A 15,477-nucleotide genomic window follows, 5' to 3' on the forward strand; every position below is an offset into this window, starting at 1 on the left:
CACGCCTGCTCGATACTAGGGTTTGTGTTCTTAACCACCACCCTGTGTTAGCCCTTAAGAAACTGGCTGGCCTTCCAATTTCCTTGTGAAAATGAGAATCCATTGAATTCGTTGTGGTGTGTATGTGCTGTTGAGGGTCTTTTACCCTCTCGATGTGAGAAGGAAACTGACAGTACTTCTCTGATGCCACTTACCTTTATTCCCTCCTGACATCGGCCTCCCCCCGCTTTGTTCTCTTCTCTGCTATTGTGTGGGATCTGATGAGATGCTGCTCTTTTTATCATTCCATTTCTAAAGCGGTTCACCCTGTAGAGTGGACGGGACTCCACGGGCCCTGGAAGGTCTGTGTTGATAACAGCTCGGGCTGGTGAAATGCAAATCCTCAGAGCATCGGGCACCGCCAAGGGCCAAGTCAATGCTGGCTCACTTTAATTGAGGCTCCTCACAGGGGGGCACCAGTGTGAGTCTCTAATGTCCTAACACTCGGGCAGCTTCTGTTATTGTTAACTGCATGGGACACTCAGCAACGCAGTATGAATCTTGACTCATCAGCTCTTCTAGAAATCAGTTAAGTTCTCCTCTCAGGCCCCTCCTGGGTTTTATAAACCCCAGTTAGAGATGCAGCAGCAATTCAAGGATGCTTTGAGCATCTGGCTGTGGAACTACAGCGCTGGAGCTGGTGGCGAGGCCACTTCATACTGGGCCGACCCCCATTTTGGGAACAAATGCTTCTACGTAAGCAACTGAATTCTCCTGATAATTTTTTAAAATAGAAAAGGGAGCTGGGGGCAGTGGCTCATGCCTGTAATCCCAGCACTTTGAAAGGCCGAGGTGGGCAGATCACTTAAGGTCAGGAGTTCAAGACCAGCCTGGACAACATGGTGAAACCCCATCTCTACTAAAAATACAAAAATTAGCCAGGCGCTGTGGTGTGTACCTGTAATCCCAGCTATTTGGGAGACTGAGGCAGGAGAATCGCTTGAACCTGGGAGGCAGAGGTTGCAGAGAGCCCAGATCGTACCATTGCACTCCAGCCTGGGCAACAGAGTGAGACTCTGTCTTAAAAATAAATTACATAAATACATAAAATAGAAAAGGGATCTAGAGGAGTTGGCAGTGCAGGCTCTGGCTGATGACTTTTTATTTATTTATTTATTTTTGAGACAGAGTTTCACTCTTTTTGCCCAGGCTGGAGTGCAATGGTGCGATCTCAGCTCACAGAAACTTCCGCCTCCTGGGTTAAAGCAATTCTCCTGCCTCAGCCTCCCGAGTAGCTGGGATTACAGGCATGCACCACCACGCCCAGCTAATTTTGTATTTTTAGTAGAGACACGGTTTCTTCATGTTGGTCAGGCTGGTCTCCAACTCCCGACCTCAAGTGATCTGCCTGCCTCAGCCTCCCAAAGTGCTGGGATTACAAGTGTGAGCCACTGTGCCCGGCTGGCTGATGACTTTTTGTTTTGAATTTGTTGGAGGGCCTCAGGTGAGTTCACAGCTCTGGAACTGGAACCTTCCGGTCATTCCCTAGACGCACATGACCCATCCCCATGAGGAGAAACACCCAATGGGCAAAAGAATCAGCAAGGGCCGCTTTTGAAAAACAGAAACTGGAAGCTCAACGGGAGCCATTATCTCATCTCATAGAGGCCACTGAGTTGCCACGGGGTGATGCTGGCCTGGGGGACAGGAGAAGTCCCAGGGTATGCGCGGTGTTGCGGCTCCTGCAGATTCCAGAAACATGCATCTTCATCCCTGCCTTGTCACAATGGTCTTCCTCTTTAAAAATTCAATCAGAGCTTCTCTGCAGCATGTGTGTGTGTGTGTGTGTGTGTGTGTGTGTTTCCCCTAAAGGTGGCAGACTGTGCCATTCTCGATTTATGCTATTTTAACCCTATTTTTTTTATGTCTATCAAATAGAGAGCAGATTTCAGGAGCTCTAGGGCTGGGAATAGACAGGCACATTGGTATGCCAGGGATGTGCTATTCATAGACCAGGCCCTGCAGATGCTGCAAATGCTTCTCTGAGGCCCTGGGCTCCAGCTGTGAGTGAAGTGCCTGCCATCTCCAGGAGTTCTAGGGCAACAGAATGAAACCAGAACAAGCATCTGTCTGCCCTAAGACTATGCCTTTGGTCTCGACTTCTTGGTGTGCTTGACCAATAGTTTCCTACATTCCAACAGCCACACACTTTTAACTTTTTTCCCTCTGGTTATAAAAGTGGTTTATCATCATTGGAGAAAATTTGGAAACTATAGAAGAGGATGAAGAATAAAATAAAAATCCCCCATAATCCAAAACTTGGCTGATCATTGCTATTGTTCTGGAATTCAGAGTGGGTTGCATACTCAAGACCCCAGGGCTGTTTTCATCCTGCAGTTGTGCTTTGGCTCAGCTTCTTTTCTTCTTTCTTTTTTTTTTTAATTTTAGAAACAGGGTCTTGCTCTGTCACCCAGGCTGGAGTACAGTTGTAGGCTCAAACAATCCTCCTGCCTCAGCCTCCTGAGTAGCTGGGACTACAGGTGCATGCCACCACACCTGGCTAATTTTAAATTTTTTTTCTAGAGATGGGGTCTCACTTTGTTGCCCAGTCTGGTCTCGAACCTCTGACTTCAAGCAATCCTCCTGCCTTGGCCTCCCAAAGTGTTGGGATTACAGGCATGACCCACCGTGCCTGGCCATGGCTCAGTATTTTAACAATGAATTTATTACCTTTAGGTGGAACATGTATATTGTAGCTTACCACAGGCTCCATAACCCATTATGCATCTGTCCTGCTATAACCACCTGCTCCCTGAAAGCATTTGAATTTATAACCCAGGGCTCTCTTATCAAGAGATATTTTTTAACAAACAAAACTGAAGTGAAGAAATTAAATATCTTATTATGAGCATTATGCCATGCCATTAGTTATTCTTTAAGAACATGATATTAATTATAGTATAAAGGTATATATTATAATTTGTTAACTCTTCCCCTATTGTTGGGTATATAGGTTGTTTTGAGGTTTGACTGTCAGTGATTACAATGTGATAAATATCCTTGCTCATACATTTTTGACTATATATTTTCTTAGACTAGATCCATGGGAGTGAAATTGCTAGGTCAAAAGGTATGAACTTTCTAAGAGGCTTTGACACGTTACCAAATTCCTTTCCAGAGAGTTTCTACCAAATGACCCAACAGGTAGGCTATGAAAGCGTCTCTCTCATAACTGTCACCGGCAATCCATGTCAGTAGCATAGACACAACAGTGCCCAGGAATGTTCATTGTTAGTTTCACTACTAGTATTACGTATCATTTTTAAAACCTTAGTCAAATTGGTAGGCCAAATTTACGTCATGTAGATTTACATTTATTACCTTCTGAGGTTGAACTTTTTAAAAAATATGACCTATACTGTCTTCAGATGAATTTTAAAAAATGTTTATTAGCCACCTGTATTTCATTTTTTTTTTTTTTTTTTTTGAGACAGAGTCTCACTCTGTCACCCAGGTTGGACTACAGTGGTGCTATCTCGGCTCACTGCAAGCTCCACCTCCTGGGTTCATGCCATTCTCCTGCCTCAGCCTCCTGAGTAGCTGGGACTACAGGCGTCCGCCACCGCGCCCGGCTAATTTTTTTTTTTTTGTATTTTTAGTAGAGGTGGGGTTTCACCATGTTAGCCAGGATGGTCTCGATCTCCTGACCTCGTGATCCACCTGCCTCGGCCTCCCAGAGTGCTGGGATTACAGGCATGAGCCACCGCACCCGGCCTGGAAACTGTTTTTTTTTTTTCTCTTTTTTTTTGAGATGGAGTCTCACTGTGTCACTCAGGCTGGAATGCAGTGGGCCCAGTCTTGGCTCACTGCAACCTCCACCTCCCAGGTTCAAGCGATTCTCTTGCCTCAGCCTCCCGAGTAGCTAGGATTACAGGCATGCGCCACCACGCCCAGCTAATTTTTGTATTTTCTGTAGAGATAGGGTTTCACCGTGTTGGCCAGGCTGGTCTTGAACTCCTGACCTCAAATGATCTGCCTACCTCAGCCTCCCAAAGTGCTGGGATTACAGGTGTGAGCCACCATGCCCAGCCTCCTTCTCTATTTTTCTATTAGGTATTTGTGTTTTTCTTATTGATTTGTGAGAGCTTTCTGCATATTATCTCTGTCACATTTGCTTCAACTCTTTCACTGATACAATTCAAATACCTGGCTCCTACTCCATTTTGTGCAAACCACTTTAGAATGTGAGAAAAGAAGCTAAACGGAGACTCGTGAGGAAATAATTTGGGGAGATAAGGAGTCATGGGTATAATGGAACTTTAGGATGAATTCTCATCAGATCACAGGATGATGGGCGATGACTCCTGGGTGCAGACAGAATTGTATGAGTCCCATCCATGGGTCCAGGAACATTTCACACATGGAGACGGTCACCTTTCTCCTTCCTTCCTTCCTTTTTTCTTTCTTTGTTCTTTCTTTCTTTTGAGAAAGTGTCTCACTCCATTGCCCAGGTTGGAGTGCAGTGGCATGTTCACAGTGCACTGCAGCCTCGATGTCCTGAGGTGTTTTTTTTTGTTTTTTGTTTTTTTTTTTTGAGATATGGGGTTTCACCATGTTGGCCAGGCTGGTCTCAAACTCCTGGACTCAAGTGAGCCTCCCACCTCCGCCTCCTATAGTGCTGGGATTACAGGGGTGAGCCATCCTGCCTGGTGAACCTCACCTTTCAAATAATATTCAACAGTTCATTAAGGGTTGTTGGCAGGAGAGAAACTATAGAGAGTTCAGTGCCCACTGTGTGGACTTATTCTGTGCTGGGTGCTGGTCAGTGTATTATTTTTCTTAGTTATTATAACAATGCAATGACGTAGATTTCATTATCCTTATTTTAAGATAAAGGAACTGTTGCCCAGAGTGGCTACTTTAGCACCCAAGATGCCATTGCTAGGAGGAAGAGCTGGCATTAGAGCTGAAGGCTGCCTTAAAGCTCATGCCCTTCCTGGTAGAAGGCATTGATCACTGGGACCCCTGTGGACATCTCCTTGCTGCAGATTCATATATGCAGATTCCAAGCCATCAAAATATTAACACGTTCTTCAATATTTATATATGTCCACCACCATCTATATCACATTTAAAAACAAAGGCAGGCCGGGTGCCGTGGCTCACGCCTGTAATCCCAGCAATTTGGGAGGCCAAGGCAAGCAGATCACTTGAGGCCAGGAGTCTGAGACCAGCCTGGCCAACATGGTGAAACCCCATCTCTACCAAAATACAAAAAATTAGCCAGGCATGGTGGTGCGCGCCTGTGGTCCCAGCTACTTGGGAGGCTGAGGCATGTGAATTGCTTGAATCTGGGAGGTGGAGGTTGCAGGGAGTCGAGATGGTGCCACTGCATTCCAGCCTGGGCAACAGAGGGAGACTACCTCAAAATAAATAAACACAATAAAAAAATAAAACAAAGGCAACTGTGTTCATTGATCATGACACAATGTGATGCTCAGTGGTTTCCTAAGAGAAAGAATGGGTCCATGGCCAGGTTGACTGTGAGGTGTTGCTTTCCATGAGTTCCAAGGGGGTGATACACCAAACCAGTGTTTGGGAATAAAGCATAGATTCGTTCCAATATTGTGTTTTTCTCACACATTGTGATCTCGCTGAGTTGAGTGCCCTGGGTCAGAGGGGAGAAGATCTCTGTGGGAGGTGAGTAGCCTGTCACCCACAGACACACACCCTGCCCATCCCAGGAACTAAGTGGGAACAACTGCCAGGTGGGACATGCCCCAGAGCCGCAGATCCGCTTCTCTGCCTTCCCCAACCCCTGCCATCCACCACCCAAATGCCCTCTGGAGCAGCTGTACAGCTGGTGTCCACTCAAAACCAGTCACACTCATGGAGTTATGGGAGAGAAAAAGATACCCCCCCACCCCACCTTCTCCCTTTCCCACCAGCCTCTCTTGGAGGAAAAAAATCCCCAAAAGCCCTAGGACCATACAATTTGCTTTTAAAGCTGTTTCATTTTAAGGTACATGCACCTCATTTACTTAAAAGTACAAGTATCTAAAAACCATAAAGAATTCACCGGGTAACAGCAAAAATCAGTCCTCCTCTCCAAGGACAAAGGTGCGGGAGCCCCGGGTCTTTACCTGCTCCCCTGGGAATCGGCACCTTTTCGGGCCACTGCGGTTTCTGTCTGCTTCTGTCCCCAGACACTCTTGGGCTGTGCGATTCTGGGCTGACTGTAAATCTCCTCAGGTTTGGCTTCCTCTTTCTTAATAAAACCATTGGTGCTTGGTCTGCTGAAAGATGCAAAATCTTTTCAATAATTATTTTGTTTACAGGAAAATGTCTTCCATATAAAGAATGTTCAAAGGGCCCAGCAATGTTTGGGGGTGGGGTTAGGTGGAAGGGCAGTCAAGAGAAAGGACCCAGGAGGTCATAGAAGAGCTGGATTTGAAATCTGGTTTCATGTAACCATGTGAGCTTGGGAAAATCACTTCACTTCTCCAAGCCTCAGTTTCCCTACCTGCTATATGGAAATAATAATGCCTCCTTCATAGGATCACCTGAGGTCAGGAGTTTGAGACCAGCCTGGCCAACGTGGTGAAACCCCATCTCTACAAAAATATAAAAATTAGCTGGGCATGGTGGCGCATGCCTGTAGTCCCAGAGGCTGAGGCAGGAGAATTGCTTGAACCTGGGAGGCAGAGCTTGCAGTGAGCCGAGATGGTGCCACTGCACTCCAGCCTGTGCAACAGAGTGAGACTCCATCTCAAAAAAAAAAAAAAAAAGCCTCCTTCATAAGCACCCATGACACCTGCGATGCAGAGGCCAAAGGGTGGGATCTTTCCTTTCGCTAATAAGTTTTGTCTTTTTTTTTTTTTTTTTAAGGTGGAGTCTTGCTCTTGTTGCCTAGAGTGGAGTGCAGTGGCATGATCTTGGATCACTGCAATCTCTGCCTCCTAGGTGCAAGCGATTCTCCTGCCTCAGCCTCCTGAGTAGCTGGGATTATAGGTGCCTGTCACCATGCCCAGGTAATTTTCATATTTTTAGTAGAGACAGGGTTTCACCATGTTGGCCATGCTGGTCTCAAAGTCCTGACCTCAAGTGATCCACTCACCTCGGCCTCCCAAAGTGCTGGGATTACAGGCATGAGCCACTGCGCCTGGCCTTGCTAAGAAGTTTCTAGGTTCCAATCCATAGGTGTCAGGATGTGCCTGTTGGTAACACTGTCAAGAGCCTTCTACAGTTGGGCCACGCAATGGCCCTGCCTCCCAAGTGCTCATCCAGGTTTGAATCACAACATATTTTGTATAATACCTGCATATTTATATCCTCAGGTTGATTAGCAAACACGCCTGTACAGAAACGTTGCAAGCATCTGAGAACTGTATGCCTTTCTCTTTCCTGTCCCCTACCCTCCACTGTGTTGGGATGATATTCACAGGAAGACAATAGCTGGGGTGCTATTGTGGACCTAGTTTCCAATGAACATTTTCTTTTTAATCCACATTTTGAATTGGGTTGCTAATTGATACAGTTTTGAGTTTCCTCTTCACATGTATTTAGCGTCAGTGCACGTTAATGTGGAGGAAAAGTTCTAGTATATTCCATGCATCTCTACAAGTTCTTGGGTTTACAAGGCACAGTTATATCGTGAATATCTGGATGAAATTCCCCAAGATCATTTGTCTGGCTCATCTTCTTTAGACACTTTAGAAATTTCACAAATAGATGTAGCCAGCTGGTAACATAGGGATAAAGCCAGGGAAGGCCCCCGACTTGTGTGTGAGAAAGCACAGCCTTTTTTGGCACATGAGGCAACTGGATTCATGTTCCAGAGTGTAAGTTGTAGTCGTGTGAATAGTTTTCCTCCAGATTCAGGAAGGGAATTAAAGTTCTTTCTGGGAGCCCATGAAACCTAATTTAATACAATGACTAGGTCTACTTTACTTCTGACGGGCCCCAGGAGGGCATGGCAGTGGGTCCTGTATGCCAAGACAGAGAGGATCATGCCCCACAGGGAACTTACTAGAAGAGGGAAGCTGCTGGTGGTGTCGGAGCAACTTGGGGCAAGTTGGTGGAGCCCAGAGAAGTTGTAGGTGTGAAAGGAGAGAGTGAAAGTTCTCTGGAAAATGAGAAGATAGTCTTGGGATGATGTAGGATGGTGATTAGACATGATTTCACTGATCAAAAAGGGGGTGAGAGGAGGAAGGTGAGAGAGTGAGAGACAGAAAGAGAGAGAGAGAGGGATCAGGTGTTTTACACTAAGGGATCCATCACTGAGGGAAGGAGGGAAGCATTTTCCCACTGCCAAAATTGCATTCCTCAAACACAGAGGCTTCTCCCTTATCACCTGAGACCTCAGCCCCCTCAGTTCTCAGAAGTCCTGCCTCCTGTTTTCCACCTCATGGAGAGAAGAGGAAGAAACAGAAGAAGGGCCAGGGAAGGTGTAGGCGTGGGGCTCAGGCCAAGTCTAGAAGGTCAGGACCTGGCCCCAAGGTCCTGAGGATAAGAATTTCACTTTGCTTTCCAGCAGGAATCCCAGCAGAATATTCAAATTTCCCACACACCCCAGGCAGCAGAACTTTACACTGCCCAGAGGCCACCGAGCCCCGCCACTGCATTCACCTTCACAGGGAGGGATGCTTCTGCTCATGGGACCTTTCTTCCCCAGACTGCACGAGCCAGAAGGTCCTCCGATGTCTGTTTCCAGTTTATTCCACCAAGTCGGCTCTGACTCTGCTTTGGAAAAAACCCTTACTTTCAGGGTTTTTTAAAAAAGGCCTTTAGCGTTTAAATATTCTAAAATTGCTTAATGAGTATGTCTTTTCTCTCCAACTAGCCTGCACGCTCCTTAAGAATGAGGATTGTCTCTCAGCCAGTCTACACGTTGCCTCATACTGCTGTGCAGGACAAGTATTAATTGCCTTGTCGTGCAGGACAAATATTAGTATGATTTGTGAGGCTTGAGAAGATGCATTCAGCCCAAACTACAGGGGAACTTCAAAACTAGAACACATTTTTTTGTTGTGCAGAACGCCCAAGATGGCTTAAGATAAAAGGTTATTTAATTTGTTTTCTTGTTCAAAAAAACTGCTTTCTTCAAAGCATCAGATCTCTTAAATGATTGCTAAAACCATTACCATGTGTCCTCTAATCAAGTTCTCAGCAAACTAAAATAATAAAGCTGAACAACTGGAGATTGTTTTACTAGGCCTGGCAGTGAAGAAATCGCCGCTATTAGTGCAGGCAGGATCCTCTGACCTTTGGCAACTTTAACCTCAGTTTCTGCAACTGCAAAATGGTCCATCTTGTTACTGTGAAGTTTAGCAAAAATGTACATAAATGGCCTAACTGGTGCACATTAGGTGCTAATAATGGTAGCTGCTGCTTCTACCATAAAGACTACCACCACTACTACTGAGAATAATAATGGGAAATCTGAAGTCATTCCCATGAGACAACTGAATTTGACCAGAAACTCATTGTTATGCAGACTTCACAGGCTGGGAATAACTTATTCAGTAGCCTTCATTCCGGTGTAGTTCTTGTTGATTCTCTCCCTCAATCCTTCTTTTATAAAATCCAAAAGGCAAATAGCAACTCTTTATATTATGATTTGTTCAACAAATACCTGTGTGCCTTTGCTATGCTATGATTTGAGGGTTCACAAAGATGAGCAAGATGTTGCCTCATGACCTTAAAGATTATTATAATCTAATTTGGCTGCACTGCTGACTTCTTCCCTGTGATACCCTTTTGGTTCCATGGAAAACAAAACTCTCCAAAATATTTTCTCTTCTCTGTAAGTGCAGTCACACATGAGGTGACCTAGATTGCACAGTTCGTGTGTACATGGGTTTAACAGTTTCTAGGTCCAGGCACGGTGGCTCATGCCTGTAATCCCAGCACTTTGGGAGGCCAAGGTGGGTGGATCATGAGGTCAGGAGTTCGAGACCAGCCTGGACAAAATAGTGAAACCCTGTCTCTACTAAAAATACAAAATATTAGTTGGGCATGGTGGCATGCGCCTGTAATCCCAGCTACTACGGAGGCTGAGGCAGGACAATTGCTTGTACCTGGGAGGCTGAGGTTGCAGTGAGCCGAGATCACACCACTGCACTCCAGCTTCCAGGCCACGCGACAGTGCGAGGCTCCATCTCAAAAACAAACAAACAAAAAGAGATTCTAACATTCAGCCTGGCATGGTGGCTCATGTCTGTAACCCCAACACTTTGGGAGGCCGAGGCAGGAATATCACTTGAGCCCAGGAGTTTGAGACCAGCCTGGGCAACAAAGTGAGACTCCTGTCTCTACAAAAAAAGAAATAAAAAAAATTAGCTGGGTGTGCTGGCACATCCCTATGGTCCCGGCTACATGGGAGGCTGAGGCAAGAGGACCATTTGAGCCCCAGGAGGTCGAGACTACAGTGAGCTGTGTTTGCACCACTGCACTCCAGCCTGGGCAAGAGCATGACATTGTCTAGAAAAAGAGTTTCAAACCCTCAATTTGTATACCAAGTTCCCATCACTTCACTCACATGAAAAGTGAATCAAATTTCAGATCTTTGGGGGCTAGGATGGGTCTTCACCATGTCATGGATTCATAATCTGCAGGAAGACCAAGTCCTATTTACACTGGGCGATGAAATTACCTTCCTTTTCAGGTAGCAGAACAAGCCCTTTGCCTTACAGAAAAGGAAGGGGTTTATGTTCAGGAGTTTCACCGCCAGGTAACTCAATATCCTGTTTATCAGTGAATTTTGGGAAGACTTTGGTTTGCTTTGGACAACATACGGACCCCCCTACTTCCAGGATCTGAGCAAGGTGATGCCTCCAGTTTTAAAGAAACCAAACAGCTGTTTAGATGAAAGGCATCTGCCTGTGTTCTCTTGACAATGCTGGGAAACTGTGATTGTCGACTGAATAGTTCTTAATTTGACCAGGAAAGGGGGAAAAAAGGTAGAAATCTCATATTTGTACAAGACCCTGACAACTGAGAACCAAGTCCATTCAACTGTTCACATTTGGCTCCTCCCATCACTTGTCATCCACAGGTAGTTCTTGATAGACAAAGTCGAAAAGGAAGCATAAAAGGGAAATACAGTTCCGGAACCCTTATCCCGCCCCACGTTACCTTGACTGGGATCCCTGGTGCCTAGGAGGTGCCAAGATCCCACTGGAGAGACAACTCTTTGAAAAAAAAAAAGTGCTTTCTTTGGATCCTGGGAAGAATTACAGCTTAATCGCAGGAGCCAATGTTGCCTTGGGGTAATAGGCAGCTTTCTGTGCAGTCACAAATAATAGGTCGAGTCTATTTGCCTATTGAGTGTGTGAGAAATGTGTGTTGTCTCACATACCCAGAGGAGATCTTAATTAAAGCTTAATTATGTACCATAAATATGTTTTATTTTGGAACTCAGGGGTGGGATTTTTGATTTTAGGAAATGTGATGCCTAATAAGTAGGCAGGAAAGGGAATGTAAACATCGGCTGAGCCCTTTCATTTGTCTCTCCTCCGAGTGGTTCTGAATGGGTTTCGGTTCCAGTGTGTGCCTTCAGAACGGCCTGCCCCCGGTGCCACCGCTCAGGGCGGCCTCGGCGTGTGCACGTTCACATAGCCAAGGGTATGATCAGACGCATTAGGAGAGCCTGTTTGGTTTCTGGGGGTGACATTGCACAGCGTGCCAGCTACAGGAGGTAAGAAATCAAATGAGTCTCTGGAGAGGATGGGATTTTATTGGTCGCTCGCTCCTTTGGCGCTAGAAGGTGGAGCCCCAGTGCAGTGGCCACACTGTCTCGTCTTCCTGCTCCCCCGAACACACCACCTGGTATTGTTCTTGACGTTGCCTCTGGCCCCTCTCCTGTCCACCTGCCTTCCGGAAGCCCGAAGTCCCGTCTCCCTGACTCCGCTGTGCTGTGTGCCTTGCAAGGGTGACTTACCACAAGAGGTAAATCCTACTGGGCCTTCTGGGGCCCTGAAGGCACAGCACAGGGGTCTCAGCCGGAGTGGGGCAGGAGATGGGGAAGTAGCACAGCGCGGCCGGGGACTCGGGCACGGGGTCCGGGGAGGCGGAAGCGGTGCTTGTGAAGGAGGGAACGGTAACCAGAGGGAGAGGACAGTGGGGAGGTTCCTGGGCCACTGGGGAGGCAGGTGGCACTAGTGGCAGGAGGAGGCAGCAGTAATTGGTATCGGGCTGCAGGACAGGGGAGAAAGCGAAGACGGAGCAGTAAGGGGTGTATTCAACACAGAACAGGGGGTGCTTGCTGCTGCCACCTGCACAAAAGAAAAAGAGCAGTCAGGAAGCAGCACTGGTGGTGGGGGGAAGGACATACAGACGTCTGCAAATGAATCCAAACTCAAAAATTGTTCTCCAATATCATAGAAGCAGCAGGCCTGGCTCCTGCCCAGGAGGCACCTGGCCTAGATCTCAGCATCACTGAGGAGTTAACCAAGGCAAGTGGCACCAGCATCACACCCTGTTCCAGCCAACAGTCTCCAGCGTCCCTGACAGATGTCGGGAAGTTCTTTTCCCCGTAAGATCCCGGAGAATGTCCTGAGGCTGCCTTGTGGAAGCTCTGGGGCCTTTCTCGTCTCCCACTGCCAGCCTAATGAGCTGTGCTGGTAGCAACAGATGGCGCCCCGCAGGGTCTCACTTGGGTAAGGCTCTCTCCCTCGATCCTCCAGCTGCCACCGCTAGCAGGCTGTAGTCATGCCCTGATCTGGCCTTTCTGCTGTGGAGGGGAAGCTTGGGAAAAGAGAAAGAAAGGAGAGCGATCCCGGCGGGATCATGGGAAGGGAGAAAAATCAAGCTGGATGAAAAGCAGGTAAACAAGAGAGATGTCTCGTTGAAGCTGGTGGTCTGTTCACTAACCTCACGCTCAAACTGCTAACCTCACTGGAGGCAGAATACAGGTGCCCGATGGAGTCATGAGTCAGAGCTACCCCCTCATGCCTGACAAATCACAGCTTTGCCACTAACCAGCTGGGTCACCTTGAATCAACGGCTTGCCTGACCAGAACCTGTTTCCTCACCTGCAAAATGAGACGGGTGTTTTTCCTAGCCTTGCTCCTTCAAAAGTGGTTCACAGACCAGCCACATCGATGTCACCTGGGACTTCTTAGCAATGCAGGATCTCAGCCCACCCAGACCTTCTGAATCAGAATCTGTAGTTGCTCAAGAGCCCCAGGTGTTTCTCATGAATGTTAATGTTTGGAAAAGCAAGGCTCCGAGACAGCTGCCCAAACCCTGGTGACGAGAATCACCTGTTGTTCTTGTTCAAAAATAGTTTCGCAGGCCCCTTTACTGGAGATTCTGATGCTGTGGGTCAGGGACAGGAAGCAGGAATTTTTATTTTTATGAATAACCTCCCTGGTGATTTTTATTGTCAGAAAAGCTTGGGAGATGCTGCAGCTAAAATCAGTTCCAAGTCTAAAATCCACAGTTGTAGCCATCCAGTTGAAAACTATCACCTAAGGCTGGGCACGGTGGCTCACGCCTGTAATCCCAGCACTTTGGGAGACCGAAGTGGGTGGATTACTTGAGGTCAGGAGTTCGATACCAGCCTGGCCAACAGGGAGAAACCCCATCTCTACTAAAAATACAAAACTAGCTGGGCCTGGTGGCACATGCCTGTAGTCTCAGCTATTCGGGAGGCTGAGGCAGGAGAATCGCTTGAACCCGGGAGGCGGAGGTTGCAGTGAGCTGAGATTGGGCTATTGCACTCCAGCCTGGGTGACAGAGCAAGACTCCATCTCAAAAAAAAAAAAAAAAAAAGAAGAAGAAGAAAAGAAAACCATTACCTATCGTGGAGGGGTCTCAGTCCTTAGTGCCATGCTACAGAGGATTCGAGTAAATATTATCCACTTCTTTCTTCCTAAATGGCCTCTGGAATGGCTCCTATTTCTCGGGATAATTTTTCTCTCTCTAGCTGTCTTCACTCATTCTTCTCTTTACCATTGTTACCTCCCAAAGTTCCCCCAGCATCTCTCTTCTTACTCCATCCACTCTTTCAGGAGCGACATTCTTGCCATTTCAGCCACCTCTTACTCACTGCAGGCCCTTGGGTCCTACCAGCAAGTGCTCTGGTAGGAAGGGGAGTACCCTGTTGGGCAGGAGACCTGGGTCCCCAGGTGCTTCCTGGCATTGCCACCTGGCTGCCCTGCCTGCACCTCAAAGACAACACCACAAAAGGGGACCCACAGTCTCCTTGCTTCCTCAGCCTTGGCAGAGGCAACCTCCACTGGCCTAGTTTCCTGGGCCAGATTCCTGAGTTCTCTTTGATTCCTCTTTCTTCCTTATCCCTACATCCAAGTCATCAAGTTCTGCCAGCTTTACTTCTTAAATGGCCCTCAAGCTCACTCCCTCTTCCTATTCCCTCTGCTTTTTCTTTTTTTTTTTTTAAATAGAGATGGGGTCTTGCTATGTTGACCAGGCTGGTCTTGAACTCCTGGCCTCAAACAATCCTCCCATCTCAGCCTCCCAAAGTGCTAGGATTCCTTACAGGTGTGAACCACTGCATCTGGCCCTCTTCCCTCTGCTTTTGCTCCCGCTCAAGCCCTTCTCATTTCTCCCCCAGTCCCCTGCAACTGCTGCTTGTCTGGTCTCTTGGCTGTGTCTGGCCACCGTCACACTCTCAGCTGGCCCTTCTCCATGCTGCAGCCAGAGTCAGCTTTTAAAAATCCAATCTGATTGCATCACTTTCCTATGTAGAGCCCTTCCAGGACTGATGCCCCATCGCCTCCAGCATGTCATTTAAGGCCCTTGGAGGCCTGATCCTTGCCTACCTGTGGGGCCTCAACTTTATATTTCCTAATTTGTAGCCTGACCCTAAACCAGAAACCAGAGCTTCTCTCTCTCTCTCTCTTTTTTGAGATGGAGTTTTGCTCTGTCGCCCAGGCTGGAGTGTGGAGTGCAGTCGTGTGATCTCAGCTCACTGCAACCTCTGCCTTCTGGGTTCAAGCGATTCTCCTGCCTCAGCCTCCCGAGTAGATGGGATGACAGGTGCGCACCACCACATCTGGCTAATTTTTGTATTTTTAGTAGAGATGGGGTTTCACCATGTTGACCAGGCTGGTCTCGAACTCCTGACCTCAAGTGATCCACCCACCTTGGCCTCCCAAAGCGCTGGGATTACAGGCGTGAGCCACCACGCCTGGCCCTAAACCAGAACTTCTGAAACTCAAATGTACATAGGAATATCCCTGAGATCTTCTTCAATGCAGGTTCTGAGCCAGTCAGTCTGGATTGGGGCCTGAGGTTCTGCATTTCTAAGAAGCTCTCAGATGATGGTTTCTGCTACTTGCCTGGGGACACTTGGAGCAAAAGCCCTAGATTATTAGTAGCTCCTCGATGTCTGTCTGTCTCTCCCTGTCTTCCTTGCTCCCTCTCCTCCGTTCCTTTGCACGCTCAGTAGCTGCTGCCAGGCACATCTTTCTTGCCCTCTTCACCTGGTTAAACCCCTGTTCTTCAGGATTTTCACTCCACCTGGCCCTGCCC

At 47.4% G+C, this 15,477-nt stretch overlaps 1 protein-coding gene and 1 long non-coding RNA gene across 14 annotated transcripts in view; one reads left to right on the forward strand and one right to left on the reverse strand.

Annotated features, from left to right (window-relative positions):
- MARCHF10 (membrane associated ring-CH-type finger 10) overlaps positions 1–15,477 on the reverse strand; it is a 107,951-nt gene that overhangs the window by 37,443 nt on the left and 55,031 nt on the right. For 6 of the 13 annotated variants that reach the window (XM_054458922.2, XM_054458921.2, XM_054458920.2 and 3 more), the window contains one exon: positions 6,123–6,275. In XM_054458922.2, coding sequence (XP_054314897.2) covers positions 6,123–6,275 — 153 coding nt within the window. Of the gene's footprint in view, positions 1–6,122; positions 6,276–8,607; positions 8,722–15,477 lie in introns of those variants that run through there. The other 7 variants (XM_054458925.2, XM_054458924.2, XM_054458931.2 and 4 more) reach the window with 4 other exon arrangements.
- LOC129017929 (uncharacterized) overlaps positions 1–15,477 on the forward strand; it is an 84,534-nt gene that overhangs the window by 32,703 nt on the left and 36,354 nt on the right. The window lies entirely within an intron of this gene.

Source organism: Pongo pygmaeus, chromosome 19 (assembly GCF_028885625.2).
Source record: "Pongo pygmaeus isolate AG05252 chromosome 19, NHGRI_mPonPyg2-v2.0_pri, whole genome shotgun sequence".
Lineage (NCBI taxonomy): Eukaryota > Metazoa > Chordata > Mammalia > Primates > Hominidae > Pongo > Pongo pygmaeus.